At 41.6% G+C, this 19,484-nt stretch overlaps 1 protein-coding gene across 1 annotated transcript in view; it reads left to right on the top strand.

Moving 5' to 3' along the window:
• Nucleotides 1-1,696: 1,696 nt before the first annotated feature.
• REEP5 (receptor accessory protein 5) overlaps nucleotides 1,697-19,484 on the top strand; it is a 43,325-nt gene continuing 25,537 nt past the window's right edge. Inside the window, exons 1-2 of the mRNA XM_024743343.1 lie at nucleotides 1,697-1,948; nucleotides 2,624-2,717. Coding sequence (XP_024599111.1) covers nucleotides 1,831-1,948; nucleotides 2,624-2,717 — 212 coding nt within the window. The 5' untranslated portion in view covers nucleotides 1,697-1,830. The remainder of the gene's footprint in view (nucleotides 1,949-2,623; nucleotides 2,718-19,484) is intronic.

Below are 19,484 nucleotides of genomic sequence, written 5' to 3'. Positions count from 1 at the left end.
CATTTGATCAAGGACCTGACGAATGGGAGGAGACAGTTAAGTGCTTATCTGGAGCTTTTAGATAGAGAAGGGTTTCCCCACTTCAGCACTACTGACATTTGGGGCTGGATTATTCTTCTTTGCGGGGGTGGGCGGTGGGGGGGACTGACCTGTGCATTGCAGGATGTTTAGCAGCATCCCTACTAGATGCTAGTAGTAGTGAGTAATATCTGCTACCCCAGTTGTCACCACTCATCCGACAACCAAAGATGTCTCCAGACATTGCCACATGTCCTGTGGGGGACAAAATCACTGCTGTTTGAGAGCCACTGAGACAGCAAAAAAGTAAAAGCCCAGGGGCAGGAGTGGGCTCAGCTTGTTTGAGGCACAGCAAGGAAGCAGGCAATAGGAGATGAAATTAGAAGGGAGAAGGATGAACCACACATATCATCTACGACCTTGAGGCCAGCAGATGGGAAGCTACTGGAGGGTTAAGAGCAAAAAGGCAGCACAACTTGAGTCACATTTTAAAAATATTCCAGTTGGCTGCCACACTGAGAATTGCCTGTAGGTACAAAGACAGAAATGGACACCTCAGCGGGGAGGCTATCACAGTAATCCTATTATTGGTTTATCTACTTTTTAAAAAAAATTTAATTTGGTCACTGATTTGCCTGGATGGTCATGGGACTACTGAGAGAATTGAGCTAAGATCTGGGGAAGAAAAGAGGAAGGAGAATTAGCACAAAAGGAAAAGGCTAAGAGTGGGCAAGGTAGCTTTTCACCGAAGTGTAAGGCAGTACTGTAAAGTCAATTTGAAAGAGCAGAGGGGTTGCACAGGACAAAGAGAGAATGTTGGGGCAAGTCTGTGCACAGGGCCACTGAATGCTATACTAAGGAATGGGAGCTCTGGTCTGTAGGGAACGGAGAGCCTTTCAAGCTTAAGCAACCAGGAAAACTCTGCAGCAGGGTGCAGATCACAGGAGTAAGAAAGAATACTTTCAAAGGGAGTTTCCTGATATAATGCGGGCGAGCGGTAACAAGAGCCTAAGTTTAGGTGGAGGAAGAGCATAAGCACGACATTCTGAAGGAAGCAAAGTGAAGTTCTGCCCAAAGATTTGGAATTACCTTCTGCAGGGTAATTTTGCTTGTAGGCAAGCGCGCACTACTGACTTCGTGGCCGGGGTCTGGAAAAGTTTCCATGGTATCAGAGACCAAGCAAACGCCAAGCGCACCATGAAATGGTTTAAGCAGTGTAGGGCAGGACTTTTCTTGGAAATGGTGTCCCCAGAGGAGGGTGTGTTAAGTTTCTTCAAGGGTCTTTTCAAAAAGACTCCTATCTGTGAGAAGAACTATGCCGAGTACTGACAACGAAAGGAAAAGTAGGTCTGCAACCAAAGAGTTCTTTCAGGATGGTCGAGCATTTCAATTTCTAGATTTAAAACGTCTCAGCAGGTTTAGCAGAACAGGGTAGGTACATCAAACCAGTCCCGCTACTTTTTAGGTGGGAGCAACAAGGCCGCCTGCCCCCTCCTTTCGAGTACGATTTCCGAAGGGACCTCACAAGACTCACCACCCTCTTTTTACCACGTTAACAGAGGCAGTGGGCGGCCGCCCAGCAGTGAGCAGCGGCTGCTAGCGCCGCCACCGAGGGTGTGGCGCTCACCGCGGACCGCGGGAGGGAGAGGGGGCGGCGCGGCTGGGCGGGGCGAGGAGGGGGGCTGCGGGGCGCGAGCGGAGGGACTCGAGAATCGTCCGCCTCCCGCCCCGCTCGGCGCCGCCCCAGTCACCTCGCTCTGCGGCCACCCGGCACCAGGAGCAGTCCCAGGCGGCGGCGCGACGGTCCCCGCCATGTCTGCAGCCATGAGGCAGAGGTTCGACCAGTTCCTTCACCAGAAGAACTGCATGACTGACATCTTGGCCAAGCTCGAGGCCAAGACCGGCGTGAACCGGAGCTACATGGCCCTCGGTGAGTGTGGGGCTGCGGCCCGCGGGATCCCGCCGCTTGCCCGGCCCGGGAGCGGCTGTCGCATCGCAGCTGGGACCACGGGCTTGGTGACAGACGGGGGTGAGTGGCGTCGTCGGGGATAGAAGTGGCCGCCTGGACAGGCCAGGGACCAGAGACCTCGCCCGGGGCGGCCCTGTGGCGGGGCTCCCGGGACGTGGGGCCGGGGACCGACCGGCGCTGACGTGTCTGTCCTGCGGCCCAGTGTCGTGTGCCTGTGGCCGAGCGCAGAGCTGACGCCGAGTGGCGGGGTCCCTGCTGGAGGGAGCGCGGTCCCCGTGGCGGAGTACCGGGTCCTAGCCAGACCCTCCGCGGAGTTGGGTGCGGGACGGGAGGGGCTGCGGGCAGGCGCCGGAATCCCGGCCTGCCCAGACCATCCGGGAAGGAAGCGGGGCTCCTGCAGCTGGTGCGCAGCGTGGCATGGGGCCCCTTGCGGGAGGGACGGGGGAAGGAAGGGCACAAAGGTGCGGCCTGCCAGTATCCCCAGACCAAAGGCAAAGCCCCGAGAAGGCGCGGGCCCAGCCTCGGTGCGGTTTTTCTCCAATGCCTAGAACGGGCCAAGCTTTGCGGTGTTGGCGGGGGCTGCCCGGCTGGAGCGCCTGTGTGCCACCCGACCCACTTCCCTCCTCGTGTCTGCAGGTGTCATCGGCCTGGTGGCTTTGTACCTGGTGTTCGGTTATGGAGCCTCTCTCCTCTGCAACCTGATAGGATTTGGTTACCCAGCCTACGTCTCGTAAGTGGCTCCCCCTGCAACCGTCCCTTCCTCCCCCCTTCACTCCCCTTCCCCCATCCAGAGCTGTTCTAGTTGCAGTACCATCCCCATTTCCCTGGGAGAGTGGTCAGAGGACCAAAGAGTAGTAACTGACTGCTTAAGGTTACATATTTTAGAGCTTTACCTTGACACCTGATCTCCCGATGACTAGCCGAAATGTATATTTCATCAGGTTAAACTGGCGGAGTGTATACCTTCTAACAGCTGCACAAATGAAAGGCAGAGCAAACTCGACCTTTACTGGTGGGACGATCTCAACGGGTACAGAGAGCCGATTCTTTCTCCCTAATAATTATTTCAGTGTGTATTTCACCTTATATTTATGTACACAGTAAATCCCCATCAATTAGAGCTTCTTTAATTCAGAAGTAATGTTAATTCAGACACTGGGGAGAATTTTGTCTTCTTTGTATTAAAAAGGCTCGCCACTTATTACAGGCAAACGGGAAACACCCTAGTATAAAAACAAAAACAAACCTTATAAAATGCATCCCTAATATATCTCCTTGGTTATATAAATGACCCATTTATATAATTAATCTAAATTGCAAGTGAATCTTATCAGATTACGATCTGACTTTTCTGCTAGCTGAGGCTGTTTTTACTCTACAGTGTGTTTAATTTGAAAATATTCTACAATTTCATTTTTCCATTCATTCAATAGGAATTATGCTTCCCGACAAATAAATTTTGTTGTATTCTACAGTTCTTCGCAAGAAAGCTGGTGGGTTTTACTTCTATTGAATTGGTCTGTACAACTTTCCTCAACCACAGGGATTAAAAAAAAAGGAAGAAAATATTTCAGCTGGAAGGCTAAGACACCAATAACACATTATTACGACTGTGTCTATCATAGGCCCGGCTAGAATTTAATATATGACTAGAAAGGGGAAATGTGTTTTAGAAAAAGTTCTGACTTGAAAAATTAAATCGAAATTACATAAGTAGTAATTACTGAATTAGTCTGGTACAGACACTTAGTGGCTCCAGAAAATCTAGCTACATATAGGACACTACTTGCTTTTGAATTTGGAGATCCTCTCCAGCATTATCGTCTAAAGTACTATCCACACTGTTTGTGTATACCAAACAATTCTGAAGACAGACCAGAAAAACTGGTTTGACTTTCAGATCAATGAAAAAGTTATAAGAATAGCAGTTCTCCATAAAATAATAGATGGTGTAGATAGAAAGTTTGTAGGCAACACTGGTTCAAAATGGCTTGCACATCACTGTGTCTGTGATAATGGACAAAATAACCAGGTAGAATTCCTTTACTTTTCTTCTGTTTGTGTATTCTACTTGTAAGAGTTCTTTTAGTAAGAAAGATTTTGAAGCATTTTTCAAGTTTGTGCTTCAGATCTTATCACATTTAATAACTGCCTAGCTGCTTGAATTGTTTTGAACTAGGGAAGACTGTGGATCTTTAAAAATACTGAAGAGCATAAAAAACATTTTTTCCACATCAGTGCTATTTGGTGAGTAATCTTGTGAGAAACATAACCTTGTCTGTTGGTGTGATTAGATGATTGATATGGGCTTTAGAAAAGTAAAAATCTGTTTCTGGGTGGGATGTGTAGATCCATGTATGTGGAAGTGGATGTGACTGAAGGCAGACAGGGCTTGGACATGCTTTTCTTTGACCTAGTGGATTAATTCTAGCAGGAGCCACTTTGTCTGTTTTTAAATTAATTTTTATTGGAGTATAGTTGCTTTACAATGTTGTGTTAGTTTCTGCTGTGCAGCAAACTGAATCAGTTATACGTATACATATACCCACTCTTCTTAGATTTCCTTCCCATTTAGGTCACCCTAGAGCATTGAGTAGAGTTCCCTGTGCTATTCAGTAGGCTCTCATTAGTTATCTGTTTTACACATAGTAGTGTCTGTATGTCAATCCCAGTCTCCCAGTCCATCCCACCTTGCCCTTCCCCGCTTGGTAACCATAAGTTTGTTCTCTACATGTGACTCTTTCTAGCAGGAGCCATTTTTAAAGTCATTTTAAAAGTAATTTCAAGCAAGTCCATTTCAGTTTTTTATCATTTGTTTGAACTCATTCTTTCATTCATTTTCTACATAGTCAATTGAATATTATTGGCTCTCTTTATTTACAAGAAGCTAAGTGTTCATGTCTATTGCTAGGAATTCTGTGAAATGGTAGAGATGGTCATGTATCTGAGTAGTTCAGGTAAGTGGGTTTTATATATTTTAGAATTTTTTTATTCACCAAGTAGATACACTTTTCTATTTGAGTATTCTGAGGCAAAGTGACATTTGTAGTACACTTTCATAGGAGTTGGAAGAGTATTAAAAATCTAAAAAAGGGATTTAATGATTTAAATAAACATTCAGGAAACAATTTATGAGTATCTCTAGATTAGTATTTATTCATAGGATGCTTCCTTTTGGTACAACCAGCTCTTTTACCTTTAAAATGAATACAAGATCCTATTATCATAAGGGAATTAAGTGAAGGTTGGTCTTTGTGGGTGCTTGGATTTTTCACTAAAACAGTGCTTCTCAGCCTTGGCTGCCCATTGGAATTATCTGAGGAGCCTTAAAAAGTGCTGATGCCTGGGCCCTATCCCCAAAGATTCTGATGTAATTGGTCTGGGGTGCAGCCTGGGTTTTGGAATTTTTAAAGGAGTCTCATGTGCAGCCCATGCTGAGAAGCCCTGCTGTAGAACAGCAGCATAACCTGCGCTTGTTACACTTGAAGAGGGAGTGAAAGGGGCAGAAGAACAGCCTGCTAACCCTGGGAATAGTCCACAGGCCCACCTGGCCTCTGCTTTGTGAAGGAGGTTCAAGGACACATGGGATTGTGTGCACAGTAAAAGCACACAGACCCCCAGTTAGTAAACATTCAGGCAAGCACTGTTAATATTAGTCAAATCAAGTCTGTTCCTTGCTTAACTGATGTAATTGTATAATTGTCAGAAAGAAAGTCCTTGTAAGTGGTACTGTTAGTAGCACCACAATCAGTGTTACTTAAGATGTGATCTGTGACCACTTTAATTGTTCTCCTTGTCTCTTGGATCTCCCCAGCCAGAGTTATTTTTAAAAATACAGGTTCATCTATTTAGCAAACATCAAATGCCAACCATGCACCAGACACTGTGGCAGCACCTCAGATACACCAGGGACTAAGTTGGGCATACTCCCCATCTTTGCATGACTAGTCTACAGGGTAGACTGCAATAAATAGTAAAGTAGTGACAGTGTGATGAGCCCTCCACAGAGCACCCGCAGGGAGCTGTGGTAGAGATTAACAGGAGGGGCCCCCTGTAAGTATTTATCTGAGCTACTATTTGAGTAAAGACTTGAGGGATGAGAAGCTGCCCGCTGAGAGCAGAGTCAGGCAGAGGGAGCAGCGAATGCCAGGCCCTGGGCAGCCAGGCGCTTGGGCTGTTGGAGGACCTGGTGCGTTGGAAGCTCTGAGAGGGAAGAGGGGCGAAGGAGGACCAGAGAGGTGCAAGTGCCATCAGGCACAGCTGGTGGCTGGCACACCAAGTGTGCATTTTATTCCAGGTAGCTGTGGGGAGTTTGCATGTTTTCTGATTGCCTTGGATGGGTTCTAAGTAGGAGGTGACATGTTACAATGTACATTTTAAGGTCATTCTGTCTGCTGTGATTCCTGGAAGGAATTGGTGATCCTGCCAAACTATTGCTAATAGTCCTTCCTTTCTCACCTTTCAGCTTTTGCTCCTGCTGCTTCCTTTCCTTGGGCCACCACAGAGTGGCCCACAGATTGTGCTTAATGGTCAGTGATAGGCTTAGAGGCTGCAGGGTGCAGAAGTAAAATAAGGAAAAGCCCATTTGGCTTCGTAGCTTTTCTCGTGACTCACTACCTGGGGAAATCTGTGGGTGGGGCTCAGGTGCACCTGGCTTCACACCAGGCCTTGTCATGTTGGAGCACTAGACAGCTGGAGGCCTGGCTGGCCCTCGGGGCGGGGCAACCAGCCTTATCAGGTAGCCCCTTCCTACTGGTTACTCTTATTTTCTGCGTATATCATTTCCCTTTGAGAGCAGGGCCATTAATCCTCTACCTCTAAGTTTCCAGACTTTTTGGCCACCCTTTATAGGCAATTTGAAATATAATTCCAGACTTCTCATTATCAAGAGCTGTTGACAGAATGACTTTAATCTCCCTACTTCCTTCTATTTCTGATAAGAGAAGGCAGACTACTGGATAATAATAGGAACCTTTATTATTACAGCTGACCTGCCCCTCCCCCCATTTTTTGCTGAGGTATAATTTCCATGCAACCCTTTTAAAGTGTACAATTCAGCGGTTAGTATGAAGTTTTGCAACCATCACTGCTTTTTTTAAAATAAATTTATTTTAAAAAAAAGATGATGCAGGAAATATAACAGAAGCAGAAGATCTCACCCAACAATTTTTATGTAATGTTAAATATAGCATTACCATTAAAATATCTCCAGGGATTTTTAATCTTTTTTGTATAAATAACTTTCACTGCTCTTAAGTTTATGATCCCCTCTCCCAACTATTATTCTCAGGTCAAAAAAACAATGAAAGTCGTCTAACAAACCCGTAACAGCCACCACGTGTGTCACTTTTATAAGAAAATTACTGAAATTTTGAGAAAAAATAAGGTAAAATAAACTGGAATCTAGAGAATTCATGACACAAAAACTAAACTGTGATCCCTTGTGTTTAAAAATCTTAAAAAATTGTTTTTAGCTCTGGTGGAGTTCCAGATCCACCCCACTTTTCTCTCACACATTATTATGAAGAGAAACTACTCCAAAATAAAAATAATGTCGTGCATACTAAATAGTCTTTAAAATATGTTCCACATAAGAGCTCTTCCAAAGAAAAGCCACAAATTTCCTTTAATATGGAAAGTAAGAGTTCCAGGCAAGTATCTCTTTGTAACGGTAAGTCTCTCTTAACAGTTTTAATATCCAGGTTTTATAAAACTATTGGCAAAAAAAAAAAAAACTATTGGCTACCATTCAATCTGAAATGTCTAATCCACAAAATACAAAGCATGAATAGGTATCTTGTTAAGTATCAGCATCTAAGGAATTTATTAAAAATACACATGGGGCTTTCCTGGTGGCGCAGTGGTTAAGAATCTGCCTACCAGTGCAGGGGACACAGGTTCGAGCCTCTGGTCCGGGAAGATCCCACATGCCGTGGAGCAACTAAGCCCGTGCGCCACAACTACTGAAGCCCGTGTGCCTAGAGCCCGTGCTCCGCAACAAGAGAAGCCACCGCAATGAGAAGCCCGTACACTGTAACGAAGAGTAGCCCCTGCTCACCACAACTAGAGGAAGCCTGTGCGCAGCAACAAAGACCAAAAGCAGCCCAAAATAATTTATAAAAAAAAATAATAAAATAAAATAAAAATACTCATTATTTCAGGCCCTACGTATTTATACATCTCCCTTGTTTGACTTAAACAGGATAAACATTCAAGTCTAAGAAATATTGTTCCTAACATGGACACCAAAAAGAAGATTCCTATAATAAAATGTCGCCTACTTTTACAGGTTTCACACATTCTCCACAATAAATGAACATTCATTCATATTGCCAATGCAATTTTTGTTCTCTATCCATTATCATAAATTATAAAACGTATGTCCCATCAGTTTGCAAAAAGTATGATGGAATAGTAGAATTAAAAGATTCCACAGGTTTTTCTTTTTATATTAAAGCCAACTACCCATCTCTTCAGTTTAACTCTTTAACCTCCTTCAAAACCTGTCTATAAACTCCTAAACCTAGAACTCTAGTGAGCAAAAGGCTAGAAGCACTTCAGGTACCAATTAGAAAATACCTGGTCGGGGCTTCCCTGGTGGCACAGAGGTTGAGAGTCCGCCTGCCGATGCAGGGGACACGGGTTCGTGCCCCGGTCCGGGAAGATCCCACATGCCGCGGAGCGGCTGGGCCTGTGAGCCATGGCTGCTGAGCCTGCGCGTCCGGAGCCTGTGCTCCGCAACGGGAGAGGCCACAACAGTGAGAGGCCCGCGTACCGCAAAAAAACCCAAACAAACGAACAAAAAGAAAATACCTGGTCATTTGCTCTTATCGTTTACACTATACCAAGAATATGATTTACTAACAATGTACTACATTAAAATGATAAAATTCTGTAATAAAGGCATTGTAACTATCAACTATATCAAAATAATAGAATTTTTCTTGTATCCCAATATTTAGTACATTTGGCCTGTGTAGGAGATCTGGCTGCATCTTTACATAAGACAGCCATGAGAGTATAATCATCACAGAGTGACCAGCGGTTTCTAAGTGCCATGACCTCTCCTTGCTCTACCCTCTGAATTTCCCCCCAAAAGAGGGCTCCCTCAGCCTAATGACTGCAACTATCTACCATTCCCATTGTCAAGTCTCATGGGTCAGATAAAGATAAAGTGGCAGGGCATGTAATATTGAAGGAATGACCCAAGATGCCTCTCACCCAGTCTCTCCACAATAATTTTATACTCTTATTTTCCATCTTGTACCTTTATACCCAGCCCTCTGGCGACCCTGCCCCAGTCAACCCACAGGTACAGAAATGAAAGGAAGTTTGAGCTCCCAAGAGAAAAAGTTATTTTGATTTCTGTTGCCACATGATGAAAATCTAGAGGCATTTAACATGAAAATATTGTTATACCTAGCAGACGGGTTCCATATGAATATACTTCAAGTACGTCAGTGTTTAAATAAGCTGCTGTTGACTAGTATGGAAATCTAAGAATTTATAACATTAAAACCTCAAATACATTCCTTATAGAGAAACAATCAGACTAGTGTACATTTATAATACAGTCAATTTATAGCTGAGAAATGCCTTTACTAAGATACGTAAACCTTATTCAAGTGCATTTATAATACTCAAAAGTATATAAAAAAAAATCACAGGACAGTCTTACTAACATCTCCCCCATTGCCTCAAAAATTTTATGATTCAACTTAAACATATTCAAGAAAAAAACCAGTCAGGTCCATTAAAAAAAAAAAAGACAAACCTTTACATATAAAAATGAGTACCTGATACATCTGTTCCCGAACCAGATCTGACAGACGCATCTGTGAAGGAAATGGATTCAGAATCAGAGTCGCTAGCCTCACTTCAGGTGTCATAAACATTTCCCTCTTCCTTCTGGTCTCATCCTGTTCATATTCATCTTCCTCCTCCTCCTCCTCCTCTCCATCGTCATCCACCTCTTCATCTTCCTCTGCATCTTCTTCTAATTCTTCATCTTCTTCCACATCTTCCACCCCTTCCTCCTCATTCTCAGTGTTGTTGCCTTACTCATCAGAAGAACCAATGCTGCCAGTCTCATGGTCAGAGCCATATTCTTCAGAGTTCACTTCCTCCTTAGAAGACTGGCTGCATCTGCTTGCACGTCTGTGCACTTCAAGCCCAGTTCTCTCAGAGCCATCTGGCATAAGGGATTTGACCCTCCTTTCAGGATTCCTTTTCCGCTGACATGTTTTTTCAGGTTGACTGTTACAAGGTTCTCTGGAGGCACTGCTTGACAAACGAATTTTCTGATCAGCTTCTAGATGATTCTTTCAGATCTTTGATATTCCTCATTTTTATACTCTGTGACTGACTCCTTTTGTATTAACCATTATTATTTTTTTTATTATTATTATTTTTTTTTTTACGGTACGCGGGCCTCTCACTGTTGTGGCCTCTCCCGTTGCGGAGCACAGGCTCTGGACGCGCAGGCTCAGCGGCCATGGCTCACGGGTCCAGCCGCTCTGCGGCATGTGGGATCTTCCCGGACCAGGGCACGAACCCGTGTCCCCTGCATCAGCAGTTGGACTCTCAACCACTGTGCCACCAGGGAAGCCCTGTACTAACCATTCTTTTGTTATTGCTAACTGATGAGCTCAGTGACTTAGAAATCAATTGTCTTGAATGAACAGAAGGCTATTGTCGCTTTGTGTCAGTAGATTCCATTTGGTCACTTTTTCTTTGTGAACTCTTTTTTCTCATTTTTATCTTGTTCACTCTCTGGATTTTGGAGTTCATTATCCTGTTCTGGTACTTCAGTCAAAATATCATCTAGAACATTAAGTTCTCCAACTGCTAGTGTTGGAAGGGCTCCTGCAGAGGTGGGGGGTGGCTGTGGCTCACCACGGGGACAAGGACACTGGCAGCAGAAATTCTGGGAGGTACTTCTTGGTGTGGGCCCTCCTGGAGTCTCCATTACTGCTTTCTAATTCCAAAGCATGTTCATCACCCCAAAGGAAACCCTGTACCCATTAGCAGTCATTCTCCATTTCTTCTACACCCCAGTCCTCAGAAACCACCAATCTACTTTCTGTCTCTATGGATTTGCCTGTTCTGGACATTTCATACAAATGGAATCATATAATACGTGGATTTTGGTTTCTGGGGTGGCCCTGCTTTGAATGGCACAAAAGCCATTCTGAGAGACCTCTCGGGGAGTGTGCTTTGCTGCACCGTCACATACACAAAATCAGAGCCCGAGACCGAAGGTAACTGCCTCCCAGTGGTCCCAGAATGTGGAGGCTGCTCCTTTCCCTGCTTCTTTATTCAAGTGTAGTTATGACAGAAGTCTAATGACTTTGTTTTCTATTTTTATCTTTGCCCTGCAGAGAAGGGAAAGGAGGAGGGTTGTCTTTTTGTCCAACTCAGCCATCTTTTTGTTTAAAATTCTATTAAAACGTCTGTTACTTTTCCTCTCATTTATTTCATATGTTTCTTAAGGATCAGGTGGCCACCTTCCTGGGACTATCAGAGGGGGCCTTAGAGATCAAACATGTAGTATGATCACTTTTCAAAAGATTGAGGGACAGAGAGGTTAGAAGATTTTCCAAGGTCACACAGAGGCTAGACTTGTAACTGAGGGCTCCAGACCTACACAGGAATGTGAAAGCACATTTAGGCATATTTTAGTACCAAGCTTGAAAAGATTAAATATGCTTAGAGTCCAGAACTTTAATGTCTGTATTTAATGTTTGGCAACACTTTTCAAATCTGATACCCACTTTAATGATGTGTCATTTTATCTTCTGTGTGTCCTCACCAGCCCATTTTAGCCTTTTGCTATCAGTACAAAGAGTGTTACTGCTTTTAGATCTTTGCACGGCTGCTGAACACCGGTGCAGCCCTTAATTTAATAAATACTTAAATATCTCTGTTTAAGTGCTTTATAAATATACCTTATTTAATCCTCATAACAACCCTATGATATAGGTATTATGATTATCCCCATTTTACAGGTGAGGAAACAGAGAAAGAAGTAACTTGATTAAGGTCTCATAACAGTAGACGGTGACACTGATATTTAAACCTAGGGAGTTTGGCCCCAAAGCCCATGTTTTTAACTTTTCGTTATATCGCTTCCCATATGGCTCTTCAAGTGTCCCACAGATACACGCCATAACCTTATATAGAGATGAAAATTAACTATTGATGTAACTTTTTCTTTTATCAGTTTGACACTGTCAATACAAATACATGACCTTCATGCAGTGTAGTTCTCAAATAAGGTACTACCATCCCAAATCATATATCTGCACACATAGTCATTTGCAGTGTTTTGTGAACATGAGTTAGAATATATTACTAACAAGTTCTTTCTCTTGTTGGCTGTGGTACAGCATTGATTTACAACAGCAGCAATATAGCTCATCATGTGCAGAGACCTGCTTTTTTTTTAAGCAGTGCATGCCCATCTGAAGATGACACACTGCATTGTATCTCCTGAGGAAATGCAGCCTTGTCTTTAGGTCTTTGTCAGGAGGCAACGAATCTCAAGGGGGAGATGTTTGGGGATGGTCCCTATGAGGTCAGATCAGAAAAGGGGATCGTGAGGGAGAATATTTGAAGGAGACAGTCAAAATAACTACAAGAGTTGTAAGACAGTCTACCACAAGTAAAAGCTACAACATCTTAGCAAATGATGCACAGCAGATAACATGAGGGAATATAGGTTAAAAAGGGTTGAAATCTACTTATTTACAGTTTGCAATGACGGATTCCTGAACAGGTTCACTACCCAGAGGAGAATTTGGGAAAGTCGCCATGGTTCTGACTGATGGTTCTGAACCACTTTCTGTTTCTCAAGAGCAAGTCATCTGAAGCAGAGCTAGGCTCCCCTAATGTTGCTGGAGGATGTGTATTTGTGGTTGTCTTCATGGACTCATTAGTAAGGGGTGTGTTTGTTTTCTTGTGTTTTTTAAAGACCTTGTAATTATCTTTTTTTTTTTCTCCTTTTTACTCATGAGCATTTGGGAGCAGATATATTTTCTACTAAGTTGCTAATGTTCCTATTACACCAGCTTTTCTCTCTGCAACTGTGTGTTCTTTGTTACTAGCGCTTTAGGGCAGAGCAGCTCATGCCCACACTTTCCTTCTCTGGGTGGTGTGAAGCACATGCACATATTCTGGCCTACTGGGCACTTGGACCAAAAATACAACTGGCATTCTTTAAATGCCTTAAGCAACAGTGTAGTTGTAAACATTTAAACATTTACCTTTGTCAGCTTTTTGCTGATTGTGTTTTCACTAAGTATTATGGCTAGCATTACCGAACTATTTTAAAAGGAAGGAGTTGTGGAGAAAACTTAAATGTAGATAATTAAAGCCAGCATTTTGGTTATGTTTTTGTTTTTTTCCCTTTGCCTGTGAGAAAAGAAAGTTTTGAGGAGCAAATAAGATTTAAACAGTTTATTCATGATCTAGTTTCTGGGCTCTAAAGCAGTTGTGGAGGGCGATCTCATTCCTAAGACTTTGTTCTGGAGTGTTCCCTATGAACTTTAATGAACTTTTTTTTGTTCTCTTTACGGAGGCCCTGGAGATGGGTCTATTTGTCCTTCTGAGCTGCCTCCCTCCGCCACCACCAACCCCCCCACCGTCCTAGAGCTCTCTTTTTTAGTACTTTGAATGAGAACTCTGTTTTTCAACTTAATATCCTCAGATAGTATTTAAAACAAATATAAATATTTATGGGCCATTTTAAGATATTTAGTGCCTATCAATAATATTACCAAGTAATTAATTTTTTGAATAAATGATTATAGCAGAAGTTTAAAAACAATTTCAAAAATTGCTAATGAAATTACTTTTGTAGCAGTTGAAATATAAGCAGGGGGTGCAGAAACCTATCCTGATTTCATTCTAACACTCCCTGATTCCTGGGAGTGGAAGAATCAGGGAGTGGAGCTATCATGCGTCCCTCTCACATGGCTACTATATATATCCTGCAGCTTCTGGTAGTTTGGCCAGGTGATCTAGTAAAGGGATCACTTACACGTCAGAGGTAACTCTGGACTGCTGTCTACATCTTGATGCGGCCCTCTTTTGTCTGGGAAAGGTCAGTTTAGGTTGTTCTTATGCAGGTTGTGAGGGTGCTTGAGCATAAGTTAAATTTTCCGATGCCAGACCTGACATAGATATTATATATACAGAGCCATCAATTTTATTGACAGAGGGTTGTCCCAGTAGGATTTGCATCTGCTGTTTTTTTGTTTGTTTGTTTATTGAAGTATAGTTGATTTACAAAGTTGTGTTGGTGATTGCAATGTGGTGTACAGCAAAGTGATTCAGTTTTACATGTATATTCTTTTCCATTATGGTTTATTACAAGATATTGAGTATAGTTCCCTGTGCTATGCAGTAGGACCTTGTTGTTTGCATCTGCTATTTTATTGCTTCAGGCATTCATCTTTTTTAACTGTCTATTGAATAGTCTAAATGCATTCTGTTTTGAGTTATAAAATGTTAGCTAGGAGAGGTCTTAGAGATCAGGCTGCTGGGGCTATAGCTATCTTTAACAGATTTGGAAACCGAGGAGACAAAATGAAGTTTTATGACTCAGGTCACAAGTTTGTTGAGGCAAAGCCAGGCGTAGGTGTAGGGGTGCCTGACTCCCCTGGCCTGCCCACTGCCAACATTCCTCATGCTTTATATTCGACTGTGACTGAAGCTTCCATTTTGCATTAAAAAACAAAATAGTGAACAGTTGACAAATAAGATCAGTATAATTAAACACCAAAATATTTGACCAGTAAATGACTGCTTTTGGTTTTTTTGTAATTTAGTCTCCGCTAGAGATGTTTTACAGACTCATCTTAAAATGCATTTGCTTGTGAATTTACCTTATATTATGCATTTCATTAAGTCAGTCATCTTATACTATAGGAGAACACTATATTAAAAATGAAAGGAGCATAGTATATTTTTTCATTGTTCTTGTATAGTCATCTTATAATTTCTACATATTTAAGAAGCATATTTGCTGCTAGTGATTGTATCTTTTTTGGGGTGGGGAGGAGGATTGGGCATGATATAAACAGTAAATAAGCAAATTGGTTTTATTGTATGTTTAGTTTTTTCCCTTTGTTTGTTTGATCTCTTGCTCTGTTGGTTCTCTCTCTTGCTTTGAAAGCACACCTACTCTGCAGTGAAAAACAAGTGTACTTTTCTGAGTGCCCATAGTTTCTGACCTTTTTTCCATGAAGAAGAAAAGTCTTTTCCTTACTGGCATGGAAATAAAATACTGTTCATGTCATAAAATGTGTGATTTTTTTTCCTTCTAATTTGACACACTGTATGTGTCAAATAATATTTGCAATGGCAGACTGCTAAACAGAGGTAATAGGAAATAGGAAAATTATTTTGAGCTATTAGGAATTCCTGCTTCCCATTCTCTGATAAACACAGCCAAAAGCAGTCCTACATATAGTGGGCACTGTGGATGGTCACACTGTGTGTCTGCTGTATCAGAAAGGATTATAAACATTATGGTCTGTATTCTTCATATTCATGCTTCAAAGACTCTACCTTGAACTCTGGAATATTTGTTATTAAACATAACTTACCACGTTAGAAATAAAACAAAGCAAATGGACCAGAAGTAGATTCCTTTCTGTTCTTTACCAACAGCACATCTCAAAGCTTTTTATTGTTATAGGTTTTTTTCATGAACTGCTTTGTTTGATGTCCTGTCTGGTAATATAATCAACTCATTAAAATTAAAATCCTATTGATGACTACAACTGGTTTCAGTAGTAAAGCCAGTGGTCTGAAGACATATAATATTACTTAATTTTATATCATTTGGCTAGTATGAACTGTAGTGGCTAAGTTACATATGAACCATGTACAGTACAGGTAGTGTGTACCTAAGTTTCTTTGGTGTGAGTGATCAGAAAACATATGTACCTGGACCTGATAATTACTAGTTGAATTAACCCCTGGGGAAATAGATCAACTTTTATAATACTCAATTTTCTCAAATGTAAAAGGAAGGGATAAGTTAAACTCCAGCACAGGATCAAGATTTTAGTAAGTGCTTAATTAAGTGTGGCTACTTTTGATTAACATACAAAGAGGAAAACTGACAATCATAGTCATGGTTGTCTAACTCCATGTCATTGAACTTTAAATGATTAAGGAAGAACCTCCCAAGTAGTATTTTCTTTCACTTATTTTTTTCACTTACTCTTTTTCTGTTCCTTATTTTACTTTCTCCTGTACTTAGATCAGCAGCTTAAGACTTCGTTACTCTAAGGCACAATAAAGTACCATAAAGTTTTCTTCTTCCAAGTTATAAATACGGCTAGTGGTTTTCTTCTCTTTTGGTATAGTGGTATACATGTTCCTAAGCCCTGGGCATGGTTTAACGAACAATTTTTAAATATGAAACCTATTTTTTACTTGTTTTGTTTCCATTGAGACTTCCAGTTTCCCATAACTCCTTCAATGGACCCCTCCCCACACACACGTGTGCTGCTTACTTAAGAATGGAATGATCTTTTGACTGTTTTTGACTTTATGTCCTTGAGCATCACTGTTTCGGCCCCAGAGCTTCAGTACAGTGTCGGTGCATGGTCAATGCTCGGCGTATGCTTGCATCCTAAAGAGTCTGTCACTGACAGTTGCGGTGGATTACCCAGACAGGGCCTCTCTGGCCATTTCACTTCACCCCCCACCACTAAGAATTGAGTGGAGAAAAGTAGAGCCAGTTAGGGTTTTGGTTTGTACTGACGGTAAACAATCTTACTTATTTTTTTCATTTCCTTTTTATCTTAAGAAAAATTTTAACAAAGAAGATTAAGCCAGACAGTCTTATTCCCTGTTAGAAGCTACCTTTAAAGTAGACCATTTGGAATACAGGACATAGGAATAAATAATTGCAAAACTTCTCAATGAGCTTTTTGTGTTTGTCATCTATCTTATGCTTCTCCTTCATTGTAGACATACATTATATAATACTAAATATAATATACACACAGTTTATCCTTCATACTATTGTAGGAAATTGACATTTTTCAACTTAATGACATGAATGAAGGTTTTGAAATACCCATTAACCAGGAATAACCTTTGAGTCTGAAAAAGTTAATATAGTGTTAAAAATGCTTAATTTATAACTACATCAAAGTAAGAGAATGCAACATCCATCCAATGATAAATATAACTAAAGTTGTCATTGATGGAAGAAGAAGATCTCAGTAACAAATATCTATGACATATCTCAAAGGCTTAGAAAACATGGCTTTCCTCCACATATCTGCTTTTCCTATTTGCTAGTTTTAATTTCTTAATGATATAATGATAGAATATTTATAATAGTAAATGTTAGGTGAAAGTTGGGTAGCAGGGCTTCCCTGGTGGCGCAGTGGTTGAGAGTCTGCCTGCTGATGGAGGGGACACGGGTTCGTGCCCCGGTCCAGGAAGATCCCACATGCCGCAGAGCGGCTTCCAAAAACGGGGGGGGCCCCAAAACCCAAAAAAAAAAAAAAAAAAAAAAAGTTGGGTAGCATATTATTTGACATATTATTGTTTATATTTGTTAATTGCTTATACCTCTGAAAGCTATTTACATGTTACACGTAATAAACATGGACTTTGTCCTAAAAAGACAAGAATTAGAAACAAATATAAATAGGTTGTACAATTCATATATAGAAAAGCATTTTTATCTATTTTGCTTACTAATAGCACGAATCTGAATTAAGAGGATGTGTGTAAAGGTGAATGTTTCCCTGATGGATGTGTTGTGTCTGAAATAATTCTAAAAATAGTATGGAGGGTTATCTCTTTCCTGCCCTCCTATGTGAGCATTAACTGTAAACAATGATATATTTAATCAATAGATAAAACCTCAGTAAGGAAAGCAGAGCTGTTTCTGACAGTTACCTAGATATCTAACGTAAATTTGGTTTAGAAAGCTTTTGGTGGGGCCACTCACCTTTTATATCAGGGTTCAGTCAGCTGCTTCCATCAACAGTGGCCTGAACCACTGAATTATCTAGCATAATAAGAAGTCTGGAGGTTGATATTCCAGGGCTGGGACAGCAGAGGTTCAGGCTTTTTTTCTGGTGACCTTGGAGTGCTGGCTTTCCCGCCCATGCCCATAGCTCCAAGATATCACAAGACTGTTGCCTCCGTTAATGATTTTTGAACTAGTTCATCTCTAAAATACCTTCCTTTTGCCTCACAAAATTATTTAAACCCCCTGGACTGTCCTTAGTTTACATGATTTCGTTCTAATAAAGTACTCAGGGGATTTGCAGTTTAGTGGTGCCTGTAGGTCAAAGCATATTTAGGTTCTCTGAATGATGACTCTTAATTTGGGAGGGAGAGAATGCTGGTAGCCCAGGACCATATCTGCTCAAACTTTGGTTTCTTCACACATGTTTAACGCTATCCTTTGGCCATTTTAAGTTCGTGATCTTACGTTTAGAAAAAGCAGCAAAGAAAGAAATAGATGAGCCAACAAGGTAGAGTCAGCCAGTACCCAGTCACTGGCGCTGGGTGGTCTGGACAAGGGCTGGCCAGTGGTTACCTCCCTATCAGTACCAATCCGATACCAGCATCAAGACTTTTGGCCAGTCCTCCCCTGTAGCATGGGCCTGAAAACTGTTTTCAGCAGCGTCCAAATTTGTTGCCATTGACCTGCAAATAGGATTTTTGGATTTCAGCTAACCATTTACTCTCTGTAGCATTTGGGATTTGGAGAGTGAGGTACAATTCATGAGTAATTCCCTAATCATCCTTTAGCCTTATTAACAATGCTGTTAATCCTTTACCCGTTCTACTTAGCCAGAAGGACTGGAGTGTTCTTATTGCTCTTTTCTTTTTAATCTCTTGCCTCTCTATGATAATAATAAACTATCACCACCATACTATAGTTACTACCTCATAAGGTAATATTTCTGAGTGCTTACCCTGTTTAAGTGCTTAACATGTATCAACTAAGTTAATCTTCACAGCAACACAATGAGGTTTATCATCTCTACTTGACAGATGCACACTGAGGCCCAGAATAACTTGCCCACGGTCACGTATTGGGTTGGCCAAAAGGTTCATTCGGTTGATGAATACGTTGTTCAATAAAGTTCTTGGGGAAAATGAAAAATGTGTCTACTTAAAACCAAATGACCTTTTCGGCCAACCAATACCTAGTAAGTGGTAGAACCAGGATACAAAGCTGCAAGCCAAGAATGGTGAAATGATGTAAAGCCAGGTGAGCATTGGGAAGAAATGAAGGGAGAAGCCTGGCTCTTTCATAGTTCAGTGTAATTAATAATTTTTTGATAGTTTGCTTTGTTTAAGGAGGAAATCAGAATGAGTCAATTGCATGTGATGGGCCGTGTGACTTTCTTTTCTCCCTCTGTGTCTTTCTGTGTGTATTGAAGCCCTTTTAATGCCCTAAAACACAATAGATTGTGTCTGATCATTGTTAGAGAGGTTTGTTTGT

This window comes from Neophocaena asiaeorientalis, unplaced genomic scaffold (genome assembly GCF_003031525.2).
Source record: "Neophocaena asiaeorientalis asiaeorientalis breed wild unplaced genomic scaffold, Neophocaena_asiaeorientalis_V1.1 scaffold26, whole genome shotgun sequence".
Classification (NCBI taxonomy): domain Eukaryota; kingdom Metazoa; phylum Chordata; class Mammalia; order Artiodactyla; family Phocoenidae; genus Neophocaena; species Neophocaena asiaeorientalis.
The sequence above is the reverse complement of the archived record's forward strand: the minus strand, read 5'-3'. Positions and strand labels throughout refer to the sequence as shown.